The 19,763-nt window shown below is 36.7% G+C and overlaps 3 protein-coding genes across 3 annotated transcripts; all 3 read left to right on the top strand.

Moving 5' to 3' along the window:
• The first annotated feature begins 998 nt into the window (after nt 1-998).
• LOC309511908 (putative nuclease HARBI1) lies at nt 999-2,963 on the top strand. The gene is made up of 2 exons (XM_082187280.1): nt 999-1,325; nt 1,484-2,963. The coding sequence occupies exons 1-2, from the start codon at nt 1,140-1,142 to the stop codon at nt 2,669-2,671; spliced, it is 1,374 nt and encodes a 457-aa protein (XP_082043406.1). The 5' UTR covers nt 999-1,139; the 3' UTR covers nt 2,672-2,963.
• A 1,069-nt stretch (nt 2,964-4,032) lies between these two features.
• Nucleotides 4,033-7,256, top strand: dohh (deoxyhypusine hydroxylase/monooxygenase). The gene is made up of 5 exons (XM_082187929.1): nt 4,033-4,173; nt 4,648-4,977; nt 5,064-5,140; nt 5,857-6,106; nt 6,800-7,256. Exons 2-5 carry the CDS (start codon nt 4,707-4,709, stop codon nt 7,114-7,116), a joined length of 915 nt encoding a protein of 304 aa, XP_082044055.1. The 5' UTR covers nt 4,033-4,173; nt 4,648-4,706; the 3' UTR covers nt 7,117-7,256.
• A 9,878-nt stretch (nt 7,257-17,134) lies between these two features.
• On the top strand, nt 17,135-19,451 carry smim24 (small integral membrane protein 24). Its single transcript, XM_082187930.1, has 3 exons — nt 17,135-17,289; nt 17,487-17,622; nt 18,609-19,451. The coding sequence occupies exons 1-3, from the start codon at nt 17,223-17,225 to the stop codon at nt 18,703-18,705; spliced, it is 300 nt and encodes a 99-aa protein (XP_082044056.1). The 5' UTR covers nt 17,135-17,222; the 3' UTR covers nt 18,706-19,451.
• Nucleotides 19,452-19,763: the final 312 nt, after the last annotated feature.

Raw genomic sequence — 19,763 nt, 5'->3', positions numbered from 1 at the left:
ACGTTGACGTCACGACATTTGAAACAAAACAAAAACGTTGCTATATTATTAAAAGTGCAAAGATTAACATTTTTTTCTACAAAAAAAATATTTGTATCAAGCATTTGGTTAAAAATCACATACTATATATATTATGGAGAGTTTGTGTGTTGTATTTTTAAATGTTTATTCCAGGGATGTGAAAAAAGTACTGCGGAATTGTAAAGAACATATACTATGCCAAATATTTTAAATTTTGTGTAAGTACCTAGCCAAAAATGCATCTGCTGTTTAAATAAAAGAAAAGTTAAACTTATGTGAGCATGATTGATTGGCTTGTTAGTCACATTAGAATAAATGCTACTATTATTTATTTTTAAATAATTGATAATTAAGGAAAGATTTGAGTCATGATGAATGACTACATGAATTCATAATTAAAAGTCCACATGAAATTGTAAGAGATTACAATGTATTTCCCCCTTGAATATGTAATAAAATGATAGTACACATAATCAGTTTTAAACAGAACTCAAGTAAAGAACAGATTCCTCAAAATAACAGGTATAGTAGTTAGTGAGGTACTATGACTCAAATTCGTTGCACCTCTAGGTTGTTGCTGAACACAAAGGAGGATATTGTGAAAAATGTCGGTAACCAGACAGTTGATGGACCCCATTGACTTCCATAGTAGGAAAAAAAATACTGCATCAACTGTTTGGTTACCAACATTCTTCAAAATATCTTCTTTTGTGTTCAGCAAAGAAAGAAATACATCCAGGTTTGAAACAACTTGAGGGTGAGTAAACATGACATAATTTTCATTTTTAAGAGAACTATTCCTATTCTATTTTATACAAATAAAAGGAAAGAGAGAAGAGAGGCAATAGATGCTGAAATATCTTAATCAAAAAGATAAATTCCTTAAATTAGCAATGAATCAGTCATACAATTTAAAATGTGTTTTCCATTGTTAGAAAACAATCTTTTATTTTGACAAGAACGCAGGAGACCGGAAGTAGCCCTCATTAGCGCACCGTTGTTTATGTCCGTGTTGGGAACACTTGTTGTGCTACTATTTTATTTGATTATGAACAAGCGTCACTAAATCACGAAAACACTCCCCTGTGTATAGTGTGTATTACTTCACGGCGCACAAAATGCCACGTTCATACTTGAAAACGGACGAGGCGAGAGATGCTGCGGAGATGAAATATTTGCTTGCATCCAAAATTAGGCGTCGAAAAGAAGAAATCCATAACTACATATTAGAAAGGAGAGCTGAAGTTCACAAACGAATAAGATATCGAAGGCATCTATTCCAGAATTATCTCAGCACGAGAACGGTAAATGGTCATTACTGTATTACAAAGTATTTCTAAGACTTTAATCCATAGACGTTATTATTTGAAATCACGGATCATGTTGTGCACAGCAATGTGACTAGTTTAAAATCCCACCTGAACCATACCGTACACTCATTTGTTCTGTCCATGTGCTCTAGTCACCATCACCAGATGAAGAAGATCTGCAAAATCATGTCCCAATCCCTTCAGACCCAGACTGGTGGGAGAGAGTCGTGATGACAGAGTTTGGACCAGAAGACTGGCTTGACAAGTTCCACATCACAAGAGACATCTTCCTCCTTCTGAGCAGCAAACTCAAGCCCCAGCTCGAGCAAATGTATATACAACAAACCGGACAGACCATTACACTAGAGAGATGTATCGCCATGGCCTTAATGCGTTTGTCCACCAGCACAGAATATTGTTTCTTAAGCGAACTCTTCGGTGTGCCCATCCCTGTCGTCTGTCAGTGTGTACGGGAGGTGTGTGAAGCCATCATTTTGTTACTGAAACCCCTCTACATGCAGTTACCTGCAGATCACGAACTAGAAGAAAATGCGGAGCAGTTTCATACTCGGTGGGGGTTTCCTCACTGCATTGGTGTCATCGACTCCCTTCACATCCCTGTTAAATCGCCCGCCACGGACACGCAGGATTGCTGGAACCAGAGAGGTTGGCACTCCGTGGTTCTTCAGGGTGTGGTGAACGCACAAGGTACTTTCTGGGACGTTTGCTCTGGTTTTACAGGCAGCACAGATGACATGACCATCCTGCAGAGCTCAGAGCTGTGGACTATGGCAGAGCTGGGAGGATTCTGCTCTCAGCCACCCAAAGAACTCATGGGTCAACCGTTGGGATTTCTGCTGCTGGGGGATGCGGGTTACTCGCTTCAGACCTGGCTACTGAAATGTTATCCCTCATCGCTGAATCTAACACATCAACAGCTAACCTTCAACGTCCAGTTAAACCACGGCCTTAAAGTCATCGAACATGCCTTTCAGCGCCTTAAAGCACGCTGGCAGTGTCTGCACAACAGAAATGACAGCAACTTAGACTTGGTATCCAAGATGGCTGTAGCTTGCTGTATCTTACACAATATCTGTAATGTGCATAACAGCCCATTTAAAGAGGAGTGGGTTGAAGCACTGAGTCAGAATGAATGTCCACAGCCCACAGACGTTTCTACGGTCTATATAGATGATCCGAACGCTGAGGCAGTTCGTTCTCTGCTCTGTAGCTATTTTGAGCAACAACAGATGAGTAAAACACTTGATCAGTCTCCAACAAGCAGCCCGGTTCTGCCTGTACCTGAGCCTCCTCAAGTTGACTGTGCTGGAACAACATAGCTTGCGTATTGACTAATCATTTTATTAGCCTTTTTATAGCTGTCATTTAATATTTGAAAATTAACTTTGATTAGCTGGCAGGAAGCGTCTAAAATGATTGTATTTAAAGTCAATCTCATATTTTATGACTCTAAGGTGATTTGTTTTATTAACTTTTATAAATGAATGACTTTTAATATGACAAGTTTTATTTGGTGTCTGATGTATTGATATTGTAAATAGTAGATCTATCTAAATGTTGCGATGAAAGATATTTTTATTTCTGTTTTGTTGAAATAAACAATAATATTGATGTCAATGTATGTTTCAAGTTTTTGAGAATGACTTCAAACCTAAAGATCATCATTTATTCACGTGATATTGTTCCAACCCATATTACTTAATTTTTAGCCCTTGGAACATCATCTTCCGGTTTCACAGACGAGGCTGAAATCTAGTCCCAGACTAAATGCATGTTCAGCTTGCACTGACATATCTTAAAATACATCACTGCCATTGTTTTGTCTCAAGATGCACACCAGTAATGTTTTTTTTTTTTTATAAAGCACATTTATAAAAGCTACTTAATGTCCTAATTGAACTGTGGCCTAATCCTGGCTTAATCTAAACCCTGTATGTGAAACCGGGCCAAAAGATGTTTGTGTGTCTCAGTCCACATTGACTCTCCTAGAATTTAAAAGTGCTGCATCAACAATGTAAATCAGTGGTTCTCACAATTAGGCTGCAGAATTAATAAAATGTATTTTATTATTAATACATTAAAACAATCTAACTTAATTAAAAACAGTTGAGATGTAAACTGAAATCACATTTATTTTTTCCCCCTATATATATATATATATATATATATATATATATATATATATGAAGACTTCAGATGCAAAAGCCTCTAAAGACACCTTTGTCAAAAATGAGATTATAATATTGAGTGAATGCTGTCAGCACATAGTATACGTTCATCAAATACTTTCACTTAAAACTCACTAAATCCCAGCCTCAGCCAATTCAGAAATGACGATACTTGGGTAGAAACCTATACAAAGGAGCCTGATAAAAACTTAGAGGTTTTTACACACACACACACACACACACACACACACACACACACACACACACACACACACACACACACACACACACACACACACACACACACACACACACACACACACACACACACACACACACACACACACACACACACACACACACACACACACACACACACACACACACACACACACACACACACACAGTGTTGGACATTTTCGAGCCAAAAAGGTTGAGAACCAACCACTTCTGTAAATTGTATACTCTACTGTTTGTTTACAAATTTAACAGTGGTTTCACTCCAATCCAGTAGGTGGCGGTAGAGTAATTCCAGAACTCACTACTGGAATACACGAGTGAAACAGTTCTTCTCTTTGCGTGCAATGCGTGGTCGGTGAAGGGGAGCTAGATGGAGAGCACCATATGAGTGAAAAACAACATCTCCGCTTGTAGTAAGTTCAAGATACAAATAATTTAAACATTGTAATGAATCAGATTGTATACTCGGTCAGCGTCATGCTGTCACTAACACTGTAATGTTTTTTAAACCCATCATTCTGCCTGCTACATAACACGCTTTTTTTCTTTTCATAACACGCTTACACGTAAGTTAGTTGGTTATTCTGAAATTAAAAAGCACATAAAAGGACACATTTCTATCATACACCCCATTTTTCTATTAATATCAATTTCTGAATCTTTCCAAAATAATCTTGAGTAAAATCAGATATCATGATGGCATCATTATGTCATACCATAAAGGTTAACAAACTTGATTCATAAAGATCAGATTTGTTTGCAGCCTATGAAGCTCAAAAATGCTGTCTAGTTTGGCAGCTCACAAGGTTTTGAATCATCATATGAGTCATCAAATGTAATATTATTAGCAGAATTGAAGTAATTTATTTTATTGCTTTTAAATCTAGGTTGCTGCTTTCTGGAGTACTGGTCATAAGGACATCACCCAGACACTGAAAGCTTGCTCATGGCAAATAAGGATATAGCTGCGGTGGGGGGCATTCTCGTCAACCCGAAGCAGGACTTGACAACTCGCTTTAGAGCACTTTTTACTCTCCGCAACCTTGGTGGACCAGAGGCCATTAGATGGATCAGTGAAGCCTTTGTGGATGAATCTGCACTTCTGAAGCATGAGCTGGCGTACTGCCTCGGACAAATGCAAGACGAGCGGGCCATTCCTGTCCTAGAGACGGTCCTGAAAGACACTAATCAAGAGCCAATGGTCAGACATGAAGCAGGTGAGGATTACAGAGAATCTTTCTCTACCTTTTTTTTTTTTTTGCAGAAGTCTCATTCAGTGCTTTTGTTATATTTTCAATTCTAGGAGAAGCTTTGGGAGCCATTGGAAATCCAAAAGTCTTAGATTTATTGAAGGAATATGCAGAAGATCCAGTTATTGAGGTACAGTAAACCCATATCACCCATTTATTCACCATTCATTGTTACAGTAACTCTAGAATAGATTTGGGGGGGGGACATATAGTTTAGGGACTATTACAGATGGGACTGTAATAGGGACTGTTTAGGGACTATTACAGTATAGTATTGTGATATTTTGCATGGGTATATTGTATCGATACATGGAATCACATGGATACAGCTCTTAGACATACAACTATCAATCTTTTCATGGCAATTTTGGCTCTGGATTGCGAGTGTTGTGGTATTTATTTATTTTTTCTGTGAAAGTAACCACATAGTGCCATCTAGAGGCCAAGTTGTATGCTTTTTAAGTAGTTTGTGTTGATGGGCAAATTTATGTATCTTACTAAAACAACAATATACATTTGATTCAGCACAAAATAACATTTCATAACTGGAAATGAGCATAAAGTATTTTGTCACTTTTGACTTCATTAGTGTTCATATTCTATGTAAAACTGCTTAAAACAATATGTATTGTAAAAACAAGTACATTGAATTGAGTGTGCAAACAATGAAATTAGCAAAAAAAAATATTTAACAACTGTAATTTCTATTATAAATCATCTAAAATACAAGTCTAAAATAGTGTAAAATACCAGGAAGGAAAATATTGAACAAGGAAGGGACGAACGAGATGGATATGAAGATGAGAACAGTCAGACAACTTGCATTCATTCTCTTTTTTTGTAAAGGTGGCAGAAACATGTCAGCTGGCACTACGGAGGCTGGAGTGGCTCATGAATGGTGGGGATAAGACAGCAAAGAAGACAGATGAGAACCCCTACTCGTCCGTGGACCCCGCTCCCCCAGCCCCAAGAAAAAGTGTCCCGGAACTGAGGGCGCAGCTCTTAGACGAAAGCCTGTCACTGTTCGATCGCTATAGAGCAATGTTTACCCTGAGGAATCTTGGGACTGAAGAGGCTGTTCTGGCTCTTGGAGATGGTGAGAAAGATTTGAACTGCACTCTGTCCACACATGATGAAGATGCAATGCTAGGTCACATCAAGAACGTTTGAACAAAAGTTCCCAAAAAATTGAGGTCTGAAAGATTTTTTAATGGTTTTGGAAGAAGTCCCTTATGTTCACCAATGATTAGGAATGCAATTAAAACAGTAATATTGTGAAATATTGTTGCAATTTAAAGGGTTAGTTCACCCAAAAACAGGTAAGACCTTCGTTCATCTTCAGAACACAAATGAAGATCTTTTTGATGAAATCCGAGAGGTTTCTGACCCTCCATAGACTTTAACGTCAATGCAACTTCCAAGGCCCAGAAAGGTAGTAAAGACATCGTTAAAATAGTGGTTCAAACTTAATGTTATGAAGCGATGAGAATATTTTTTTGTGCACAAACCCTATTAAAGCTGCATTTTCAGCATCATTACTCCAGTCTTCAGTCACATGATCCTTCAGAAATCATTCTAATATGCTGATTTACTGCTCAAGAATCCTTTATTATCATCATCAGTGTTGAAAAGAGTTTAATTTGATAAATTTTCTCAGGATTTTTTTGAAGAGAGAACAGCATTTATTTGAAATAGAAACACTTTTTAACATCATTACTGTCACTTTTGATCAATTCATTGCATCTTTGATGGAAAAAAAGTGATAATTTCTTTCAAAAATGTATTTTAGGTCTTCAGTGCAGCAGTGCCTTGTTCCGCCATGAGATCGGTTATGTGTTGGGTCAGATCCAACACGAGGCCAGCATCCCTCAGCTGCGGGCAGCTTTGGAGAAGACGGATGAGAGCGCCATGGTCAGACACGAGTGTGCGGAAGCGCTGGGTTCCATCGGGAAGGAGGCGTGCTTACAGATCCTAGAGCGCTACAGGAAGGACCAGGAGCGGGTGGTGAAGGAGAGTTGTGAGGTGGCGCTGGACATGCTGGAGTATGAGAACAGCTCGCAGTTCCAGTACGCAGACGGACTGCTCAGACTGCAAAGCGCTCAGTGAAACCTCTCACACAAACGTTAATGTTACACAGCCGATCCAAATTTCAAACTGAATGGTTTTCAAATATTTAATAAACACAAAATTCCTTCCTTGAAAATGTAGGAAGAGCTTTACATAATAAAAGCATTCATTTGACCACGTATGCTTGTCTGTGTTGTTCTGTTTTTAAGCTTTAACACTACGTCATAAATATTTGTGATGTCGCTTACTAAGTTTCTTATCTTCAGTAAGGTCATGGTGACTAATGTTAAATCCTCCACTCATGAGCAGGGGTGATTAGTACAGCTAAGAGACATGTATAACAGTATGTTCTGACTAACTAATCCACACAGCGGTCTATCTCATTTAATAAGAGTCTTCTTTAAAAAAGCACATGGAATTAAAATCCAAATGCTCTAATCCATAATTGATCATCCCTCTCTAGCATATTAAACAATTACTGTAAACAAACCGAAATGTGAAGCATTGCACTGATTACTTATGTATCTAAATAAATTTTTTATCTGCATAATTGAACAAACGTAAAAAAAGAAGAAGTTGGCCAGTTGTTGCACAGTTTCATTTAAGTAAACTGCTAATTTACAGATGATAGTGTGGGTGGAGGGGGACCAACCTGGATTGTTGTGCTCAGCAAAGGCTCTGAAAATGTTTAAGCCTTATTTGAGCTTGGGGGAGGAGAGAAGACCACGTACTGAAGAAAAGGCAGGACCAAGCCACAGGAGAAACACTAAAAGTAACACAAAGCAGAGAAACGCTGCAGTCAGGACAGAACTTGCAAACATGTTACACCCCTTAATGATTGGTATTATCACGGTTAATACATCCATGACCATTGCATACTGGATCTTCATTCTGACAGAAGCCTTTCATAAGAAGACTGACGATGAAACCGAAAAAGTCAGCCCTGCTTAGCCAACACACCCTGCGTGTAGTTATGTATAGAGAAGGTTAGGGTGGACTGTCTTTTGTCTCATATATATATTTATATATATATATAGTTTTTTTTTTTGGAAAACTTGGAAAGATGAAAAAATCTGTAAAAATATTCCATGACTTCAACTCTCCAAGGACTGGTTTACCTCCAGGTAATATATTCAGTTTTTGAATTATTTTGTTCTGCACATAATTGGAGGACAATATTAATTAATTATCAAAACAGTTTAATATTTTTGTATGTTACCATTTTTCCTGAATGTATTAGAATTTCATTATGGTTTTCTTTTTCTGAAAAATGACACTACCATTAAAAAAAAAAGTTGGGGTCGGTAAGATTTTTTAAAATGTTTTTGAAAGAAGTCTCTAATTTGATAATAATAAAAGTAATACAGTAAAACAGTAATATTTACAATTGATATATTTTAAAATGCAATTTATTCATGTGATGACAATCATAATTCCAGGCTTCGTGTCACATGATCCTTCAGAAATCATTCTAATATGTTGATTTGGTGCTCAAGATTGAATTTTTTATATATATATATATATATATATATATATATATATATATATATATATATATATTATTATTATTATTATTATTATTATTATTAATCAATGTTGAAAATAGTTTGGATTTTTTGGATACTATGATACTTTTTTCAGGATTCTTTAATGAATAGAAAGTTCAAAAGAATGACATCTATTTGAAATCAGTTTAAAACTCTTTGCTGCCACTTTTGTTCAATTTAATGCATCCTTGCTAAATAAAAGAATTAATAATAATGAAAAAATCTTACTGACTCCAAACTTAACGTTAAAAGTAAAAGTGAATGTTAGTGAATGTTATGGACAATGTCCTTTTAATTTCATATTAAGTATTTTATTGAAAAAAAAAATACTTCTCAAAATCATTATAAATACATGACTGCTATGGGACATGTTGTTGCAAAGGTCAACGTGTCAATTTAACAATACTGAACTATAATTTTTTTCCCTAGTCATGATCAATAGCCTTTGCCTAGTCCAAACCTTAAGATATGCGTATATATATATAAAAATGTATTTAATAAAAAAATAAACCTACCCCAAGTCCATTCCTTTTTTTGGTGTAATCTGTGTAACAACAACATACTTAAAGTAACATGACGGAGAGATGAATAATATCAGATCGTGTGACTCAGAGGATCAGATCTGTCTGGGTCAGTGGCTCAAATACAAAAGCTCTTCCTCTGCCTGTCAGTCAGTCAGAGACTCTGAGAGAGTTTGTGCAACATCAGGCTCTGAGAGAACGCCAACGCAGCTTAAATTAGACATGGATCCCTTATTGATCGGCATATTGACTGCCAACACAAGTTTAACTGTTGTGTACTGGAACTTTATTCTTTCTCAGGTTTTCTGCAAGAAGATCAAGGATGCACACAAACCTGAGGAAATTGCAGTCTAAGTGAGTAGCATTGATGTTATTAGTCAATGGGCTCAGTGTCATGACCTGTTAGATACTGTCCTAAGTATGGCGTCAATACTTTTATTCCACAAAGACGCATTCAAATGTTACAAAGGATTTATATTAGGTTACCCATATAGCAGCCCAGCTGTGTTCAACACTGATAATAATAAGAAATGATTCTTGAGCACTAAATCAGCATATTAGAATGATTTCTGAATGATCATGTGAAACTGAAGACTGGCGTAATGATGCTGAAAATTCATCTTTGCCAAAAAAAATCATTTTTAAATATATTAATTGTAAATATATTTCACAATATCACTGTTTTTACTGCATTTTTTATCAAATAAATGCAGCCTTGAAAAGAAAAGAAAAGAAAAATCTTTTGAATGGGAATGCAAAAAAAGGCTAAAACCTTTAACAAACAGAAAAGTTTGTATACTGTCTTACAGATTTACGGAAGAAAATCCTTGCTGAGCTTTTTGGAGTATTAATCAGAAACTAGTCTTCAGTTATTTATTAATTTAGCTCTTTGCTCCACCACCTGCTTTATCTCAGACTCAGAGGTTGAGTTATCAGTCTACAATGCGTGCAGAATTATTAGGCACGTTGATTTTCTGATCATATTTTTTTCCCAGGCACATTTTACCAATTCCAAACCACATTAATCTTAATAACTACTACTAATTTTGAGTTGAATCATTTATAAGTGATATATAATTGCTTGTGAGGGCTGGAAAAACGCAGTAAGTTTGTGGAGTTAATTTTTGGTCCATTGATTCAGGGTAGGAGATGGACTAAAAATGAACTCCCAAAACTTACTGCCAGATTCTGGAAGATGAATTCTTCAAACAGTGGTACAAGAGGTCCTTCAAGAGTCACTCTCAATCTGTCTGTCTATAAAGCCTATAAAACCAGTCTTCATGTATTTTACTACACTTCAGCTTGTGATTCTTATTAAGTGGGGGTAATTTTTTAGGATTATTTACCTAACCTAAGTCTCTGAGATCCTGACACCTTGCACTTCTGGAGACTCCAGGTAGGTTGCAGTTCTGGAAAATGGTGGAGCTTGAGACTAAAGGGTTTCTGATGGTTTCACACTTAATTCTTCACCTTAATTCTTAATTCTTTTGCAGTCCATTGAGCATTTCACTGTCCAATGGTCCTGCCTTAACTGCAATTTCTAGTATTACATCCTTCTCATGGGAATTTAATAATTTTGGACTTTTCAGTCTGAGTTAAATCTCTTTTTTGGCTTATTTTATCTGTAAAAGAAAATGTGCCTAATAATTATGCACACCTTAATATAATACATTTTTCATTTCCAGCCTTCATGAACAATTATATATCACATATAAATGATTAAATACAAAATGAATAGTGGTTATTAAGATTATTGTGGTTTGGAATTGGTAAAATGTGCCTGGAAGACAACTGTGATCAGAAAATCAACGTGCCTAATAATTCTGTATTCTCATCCACAGGAAATATAACTAATTGGAATGATTATGGCACAGTACATTTTTGTTTAGTATAACCTTTAATTGGTGTAAAATGCCATTTAATCCCTCTTAAAACACACACACTCAATTAAATTAAATTCACATTTATTTGTATAGCACTTTACACAATACATATCGCTTCAAAGCAGCTTCACAGAAAACGCAACCCACTCCTTCTTGAGAGTGCATCTCAGACAGGATTAGGTGCGATTACAGAATAGCTAACCCTTGATTAAAAGCTTTCACCTTCATGAAAGACAGCTGCCATTACCAGAAATGGAATATCAGAGTCAGCGAGACATCAGCCAAAGGATTAAACTGGGATTGAGATAATCATATCAGGCTATGTCACAGCACATTCACTGGCCTTTACAATAGTATAATGAACTCTGGTCTTATTAGCTCATATCTACATCTGAAGACATAACGTTTCTTTTTCCACACAGATTGAGGCCTTGGTTGTGACCCTGACGATGAAGAGGAAGAGGAAGAACCAAAGTCTTTGGGAGGGAAGGAAGGAGGGATGAGGAAGACAATATAAGATAAAAGGAGGAACCGACTACATTTGACCCAGAAGTGGACGGACAGAAATTCTGCCAGGATTTAAATCCATGTATTTGACTCATGAGGTTAAAAAGGTGTCACTGAATTCATTTATGAACAATCCTCTCTATCTGTATTTCTCTCATCTATTAGTCTTTCTCCAAAAGCCCCAAATCTCTTGTTCAACCTCCATAGTTAACAAAATGTAATCTTTCTTTGTAAGCTCTGCTCATTTCCACCTGTTGTAATTTACCAAAAAATACAAATCTTCTGATGTGCTTTGAAGTCCGACTCTGTAGGTTTATTATTATTATATATATTTTGCTAGATTTAGCCAAATAGATGTCAATATCTATCTGTCTCATTCCCTTAATAATAAATGAATACAACATAGAGAGTACTCTGCTGTACATGGCAATTGTCATCCTCTCTGATGCGGATTAGCATGATTAGCATGATTAGCATGCGCTGCTTCGACACAGGCAGAGGGTGCTGTGTACTCACCATACAGGACATAACATTTGTTCTCTAAAGTTTATGAAGTACAATTTACAAATCTTTTTTTTAAGTGTACATCCTGTACTGTGATCCATGTGACCATATGTTTGGGCTTGCTTGTCCAGTTGTAACGTTGTTGTTACAAGTTGTTGCTACTTGATCTAACCAAATAATTTGGTTGGTGTAATGTAACGATTTCAGGCTGATTCAGACATTTTAAGATAATAAGATAATTTATTCAGAAAAATAAAATAATATTTTAACTTTAATTACACCAGTTAATTTAGACGTAACCACATTTAAATATTTTTTTTATATGGCATTTAAAACCAGTCTGTTTTAACAGAAACCTAGGCAATATGTTTTAGAAATGTAGCAGATTTCTTAAGCAATGACGGTAATTCATTTTCTGAACCGAACCGAATCTGAATTGTAACATGGCAAAGTTACAGTTTCGTTTTCATTGATGTCATTGGTTCCACTGTACTTTAGAAATTACCAACAGGTGTCGAGACGTAGACATGGAATAAAAAAAAGACTAAATCGTGGCTCAAGGCTTCTCCTTACGCCACTAAGTACATTAGCTTGATTGTTTTCTGTTGTTTAATAACTTGAGGTCTGAGGGAAGTCCTGTCACGGTCACTAAAGAAGAAACAGTCATTCAGAGAAACTATCATTCTGTGACATCTTTTGTCGTGATTTTGTGAATATGCAACGAGAGGGAAGACAGCTGAGGAGCATTCGGCATCAGAAAGAGAGAGAGAAAGAGGGCAAGTGTCTGTCAATGAGGGTATGTACACAACATATTATCTGACCATAAACATGGCTATACTGATAATGAGATTCAGATATACTGTATCTAACCCTACCTCTAATCACTAGTCCAACCCCAATCTTAACCTAACCTAAAATAAGTTAGCATTATGTGCTCTGTTAAAAAAAGTATAAACTGTTACATTTCAAATGTTCTAAATCTCTTTTTTGGGGGGAAATAAATAAAATTGTACTCAACAAGGATGCATTAAAAATGTACCACAGTTTTCACACAAAAATTAAGCAGCACAACTGTTTTCAACATTGACTATAAAAATGTTTCTTTAGCACCAAATCCCCAAATCAGCATATTAGTATGATTTCTGAAGGACTGGAGTAATGATGCTGAAAATTTAGCTTTGCAATTAATTATAATTAAAATATATTAAAATAAAAACAATATAAAAGAAATATACTGTATACATAATGATGTTTACTTATTGTTTTCTTCCAGATCATCAGAAAATGAATGAAAACTGATGAACTGTTGTTAAATTGTTAAACTTAAAGGCAGTGGAGTAAACAACAATATTTATGGATTTAAATAAGAACAAAAGTCTTGATGACGAGGACTTACTCGAGGACTACAAACCCACAGAAAATGATCCGCTCACTCTACCCAAGCATGTAATATATCTGCTGTTGGCTGTAAGTGTGACAGGCGTCACTCTGTTCGCCATCATAAGACACCTCATCAAAGATCTCATCCATGATCTGGCAGGTATGTGACAGGAATCCGTACAAATGTCCACTTAAAGAATTACAAATCCTCTTTGAACGTTATCTGGCTAGTTTTCAATGAGATGCATGACATTGTGTTCCTTTTTAACTGGAATACACTTGACTGCTTGACGGCAGAAAACGCAGCATATTACGGCCATGGAAGCCAGCAAAACGAACTGGGTCAGAGATCGCAGATTCTACCTGACCTAAAAAGCCTCAGAATCCATCTCATTATCTCTGAACGGGAGAAATATCAAAATACGGATAAATCCACTCATCAACTTACAAGTGTGTAAGTCTCCACGCCTTCCATTGTCAATTGGGCTTGCTCCTGTTGTGTGTCCTTAATCTGGCAACCCGCGTGAGCGTCAAGTCTGAAGGGGTGGGGGAAACAACTCTTTCTAGTTCCTATTTCAATCGCTAGCTGTCAATATTACATACTGCACCTTTAGGTCTTTGGGCCCTATTTTAATTACCTAAGCGCATGGTCTAAAGCTCAGGGCGCAATTGCACTTAGGGCGTGTCCGAATCCACTTTTGCTAGTGTAACGAAGGGAAAAATGGTCGGCGCTCCCGGCGCATGGTCTAAAAGGGTCGTCCCTATTCTCTTAATGAGTAATGGGGGTGTTTTGGGCGTAACGTGAAATAAACCAACCAGAGTCTCATCTCCCATTCTCTTTAAAAGCCAGTTCAAGTTTCAAGTTTACTTTATTTATAAAGCACATTTAAAACAACCTTGGTTGACCAAAGTGCTGTACAAGATATATCTAGGTCCATCCCATAGAATTAAAATCGTAAAACATCACTAAAATCACTTTCACAAGACATTAAACGCACAAGAGTACAAATAGGTTTTTAAAAGACTTCTAAACTCCAACACTGTGGACGCTGTTTTGATGTGTAATGGCAGATTGTTCCATAACCTGGGGCCAGCTATTGCAAAGGCTCTGTCGCCCCTGCATTTCAACCTGGATCTGGGTACTCGTAACAGATAATTGGTCTGTGATCTGAGCAGTCTGGCTGGTTTGTGTTCCATAACCAACTCAGTAAGGTACTGAGGAGCGAGATTGTTTAATGATTTATACACAAACAACAAGACTTTAAATTCAATACGGTACTGAACAGGTAGCCAGTGCAGTGAGCGTAATGTAGGCGTGATGTGATCCCGTTTGCGAATGCCTATAAGCAGACGGGCAGCTGCATTTTGGACCAGTTGAAGCCGGTGGATAGATGAAGCAGGTAGCCCTTGATATAGCGAATTACAGTAATCAATCCGTGATGAAATAAAAGCATGAATTACGATCTCAAAACTGTTCCTGCTTAAGAATGGTTTAACTTTCGCTAGTCTCCTGAGGTGGTAAAAACTGGAACTAACAACTGTATTAATTTGTTTGTTAAATTTTAGTCCACTATCCAATATGAAACCCAGATTCTTTGCAGCAAACGAACGGTATGAGGTGAGAGAACCCAAGTCAACATTGCTCAAATCACTGTTCTCAGTTGGCCCAAACAGGACTATTTGAGTTTTGTTGTCATTCAAGTGGAGAAAGCTATTATTGAGCCATGCTTTCAATTCTTGAAGGCATTCCATCAATTGATTTATGGCAGACCTGTCATTGCGCTTAAATGGTATATAAAGCTGAGTGTCGTCAGTATAGCAATGATAAGAAACTCCAAATCTTCTAAATATAGAACCTATGGGTAACATGTACAAAGAAAACAGCAACGGTGCTAAAGTTGAACCCTGTGGGACACCACATATAACATGTGCTACAGTAGAAGAATGCTTCCCTATATTTACGGAGAATTTTCTATTAGACAAGAAGGATCGAAATATTAGACAGTTGCGCTCGTGCCATGGCGGATTGCTATTTACGTGACGGAATTTGCAAGCGGAAAGACTGAACACGTCTCCAGAGCGCAAACGGATCTGCTAGTGCGCAAGGTCAAAGCGCGCAAGCAGACCATACGGGACAAGCCGGATTCCACCATATCTTTATGTACACAATATTAATCTTTTACATTGTAATCCTTTTATTTTTAATATTTGGCTAGTTTGTGTGCTGCTGTGCATCCCTGTGTGTGTAATAAGCAGAGTGTTACTAATTACTAATGCACTCTTTAAATAACAAAAAAAATATTGCGTCATTGACTTTAGACCAGGCTTCAGTTGGTCAATGGCGCAGTCTATTTCTGTTGCCTCAAAATAGCAACACGCCAACAATGCGCCAGAACACTCCTCGTTTTCAGACCAGCATGCCCATGGGCGCACAAATGGGCGCAAATGCATTTGCTATTTAAACAACGTGGCGCAGGACGTAAAAAAGAATAACTGCGTCAGGCTGAAACTAGCAAAAAACACTGCACTTGGTGCTGCATTGCGCCGGGTGTATGATAGGGCCCATTGTTTGCAAAGCTCAAACTTGGCGCTAACAAGGTCATGGGTTCAATTCCCAGGGAAAGAATAATAAAATGTTTACCTTGCAAATGGAAGTTGCTTTGTATAAAAGTGTATATTATTGTATATGTAAGACAGTCACAAACTAGCTAAGGTTGGTTTCATTTTTTTTTCATTAGACTCGCTATCGACATCCCCAAAAAATGCAAAAGCGTTTGAAGAAATCTATTAGCATAACATGAGACTGAATGCTCTTTGCTATCCTGTAGATTACCTGTTTGGAGAGCAGCCTATGGAAGAGCAGGAGATTCCCTGGGAAAGACGAAATAAGTTCAGGGAAGACTGGATTCCAGAAGCAATGCCTGAGCTGGTGGCCATGGTGAATGAAGAGCAAGAACTCATGGAGGGCACTGAAGACTTGCCAGCCATCTGGGTTACATCAGACAGAGTTAAGCCTTGTGCTCCATCCTCCATTCAAATAAGTGTTAGCAGCAGCTAGCATGAAAACAAGACTCAGCATTTTTCATCTGAATACTCACACTACTGAGCTTAAATCTTTTTTTCTCATGAAATTGTTTGGCACAGTTTTCTGTCATGACATACTTCCTACTGAAATATGAAGTTGGCATTTATATCTAATGAAAGATGAAATGAAGAAAATTTGCTAAAAATTTGTCAGCAGCATGTGGTATTAGGGGGCAATGATCATTGTAAGAGAGAGTTTTATTGGACAACAAATCTGTCAAGTGCAGGATGAGTCATCAATATTTTTGCTCTGTTTTCCCTGGAAGAGAAACACTGTCATTTTTAATGTTTATATATGCTCAAAGTGAAATTTGTCAACATTTAAGAGGGCACTATCATATAGATGACCTCAAAGCAAATTAACTAAAAGCAAACCTTTTCCATTTTTTTTAATTTAATATTTGTGCAACATCAATTCTCAATAGACATTCTTAAGCTCTTATATCAGTTTAGATATTTTTACAGTCTATGGTTTAGACTGGCATGACTTCTGTTCAGTGCCAGCCTGGAAAGTAAATATTTTGCCTTTACAACATAACAGCACGTCACATTGTCAGTGGGAGATTATCTAACAATAATCATACACACTTACTCTGTGAGTGATATGCTGTGATCTGTGATCTCTCTAATGGATTTTGTACTTTGGACCCCAAGAATCCTTCACATATTTACAGACGACTGAGAGGGACACAGCGGTGTGTGCAGACTGTAAATTAACCATGTTTCATCCACAGAATATTGTTGCTTTCATAATACTCTTTGTCTCCATTTGTCAAGCTCAAGCTGGTGAGTGATTTTTGTCTTTCTTTGTTATAGTATGAGCTTTTCAATGTACTAAAGTTCATTGTGATTTTGCTCACTAAATCTATTCAGTGTAAAACCACATTTGATTTAATGTAAAAGTTGTATAGGAAAAACCTTCACAGGGTGAAATACCTTATGGACAAAAAAAACTTTTTACAATGTTATACAATGTTCCTCAGGTGGTCAACGGGCAGCGTCAGATACATCTAAGGTCACATTACAGCCGTGGCTGGTGGGACTGGCAGCTGTTGTTGGGTTCCTCTTTATCGTCTTCGTCCTCGTCATTGTGCAAAGACTCTTTTTCAAGAAAGACAAGTGAGTAGTGACCTGAAATGGTTCAGGAAAATATATACTGTACACGAGTCATGATGAAAAAAGCTACATTGATCATATAATAACTGATTCTTCTTTATATGTAACTTTTGACAATACAATCAGTTTTGTTTAATTTAAAAGGAAATGTTACTTATTTTAGAGGTTCAAAATGGTGATAATCTTCTGGCAGTTACAAATCATTTGATTAGTTATTGAATAACATTATGGTGATGAGGAGTTTATGGTTTTTGGAATGATTTTATGGCTGTACACTTACTGTCAAGGCCACATTCAGACACCTGATCAGCCAAGACACACCTAAAGCCATACTAAACTAATACATATCATTTCGAAACATTAATGTACAACGTACATGTTGACTATTTTTATTGTGTAGAATGTATACACTCCTTTTCAAAAGTTTGGGGTAGGTAAGATTATTTTTTGAAGAAATTAATACTTTTATTAAGCGAAGATGCATTCAATTGATCAAAAGTTACCGTAAAGACATGCTATTCTTTTGAATTTTCTATTCATCAACAATTAAAAAAGTATTACGTTTCCACAAAATCATTAAGCAGCAACTGTTTTCAATATTGATAATAATAAGAAATGTTTTTTGAGCACCAAATCAGCATATTAGAATAATTTCTCATGTGACACTGAAGACTAATTAGATAAATAATGCAGAAAATGCAGCTTTGCATCACATGAATGAATTACACATTAAAATATATTAAAATAGAAAACTATTTCACAATATCACGGATATTACTGAATTTATGATCAAATAAATGCAGCATAATGAGAATAAGAGACTGCTTTCTATGGTGAATACATGATTTATAGATGATTAACTTAAACTGATCAATTTACCACCTCATCCAGTTTCTGATGAGTTTTATTAATGATCAAGCTGTCTAGTCTCAGTGCAATGTGACTCTTTAAACAAAAAGCATTTCATTATTGTGTATCTCCCCTTTCAGAGATGAGTTTGAGGAAAAAGAGGAAAAGCATCAATTTTACGACAACCTAGCGGCTGATCTGGAGGCAAATGAGGAGACCAAGCAGACCAATTTCTGAGAAGAACCGATGATCACAGTCCTGCGGCACAAAAATCTTTCAATCTCTGGAAATCATGCCATAACACTGTGAAGAGTAATTCTTACATAATTATATATTATCTTATGTAATATATCATTATCATTTTAACTTATACATTTTGTTTTTATGTCTTCGTAAGAGTTGTTCCTTACATCATCCACTAGATGGAGCAGCCTTCACTTAATCACAGCTTTAGCCTAAAGTTAAAACAAAAAGATTAGGATAAAGTGGTGCTCTCTAGTCTTTTTCTGGGCATGTTCCCAATTTAAGTTTGATTAATATGGTGTAACTGTACCTGAAATACCTAAATTTGAAACATTCATTATAGTGAAACCATTGGAATAGAAGAGCAGATGCTCAGTGTGTCACATGGTGCACATAATGCTCCGATTAACTGGCTTTTGACTCGTGTGACAGTTCTGGGTTGGGCATGTATATATGCTAAATGGACAAGGGTATGAGATCCATTACTCATTTTGAGTGGCAGTTTGGACATGTTAAATGCTTCCAGTGAAATGATGTAACACAGTTTTGCTTTTGGAACCATTTGCTCATCCCAGGGGATTATATGATGAAAATATCATTTGTAGGAAAAATGGCCAGGTGTACAATTGTGTTAATGATGGGGGACCATTATACTTGTGTTTAAAGTAGACCATGATCAGGCGTCGCCTAAATGAACAATCTGTGATTAGAAGATGTGTTAATTATGACGCATTAAACTACCTAAAATAATAACATGCTTTTTATATGGATATGGTGACTCCTTTAATGCTTAAGCTAATCTTCAGGTTAAAGGGGAACTCTTGCAGTGAGTTTACACTAAAGGCTTATTTAATGTGAACTTTATCATAGCATTTTAATGAACATTTAACTCTAAGTAGGCAGCTGACTGTTTCTCAAGGTTTCCCATCCATGGGAAACAGTTTAGCTGAAACCGTGCTGATGAGTGACAGTAACTAAGCCTACAGACAGCAGCAATAAGTGAAGCATTAAACCAGAGCGAGGGAGAAAGACAGACCTCAGTTCAGTCTCCT

The sequence above is a fragment of the Leuciscus leuciscus genome (genome assembly GCF_965113295.1).
Source record: "Leuciscus leuciscus genome assembly, chromosome: 13".
Taxonomy (NCBI): Eukaryota; Metazoa; Chordata; class Actinopteri; order Cypriniformes; family Leuciscidae; genus Leuciscus; species Leuciscus leuciscus.
The sequence above is the reverse complement of the archived record's forward strand: the minus strand, read 5'-3'. Positions and strand labels throughout refer to the sequence as shown.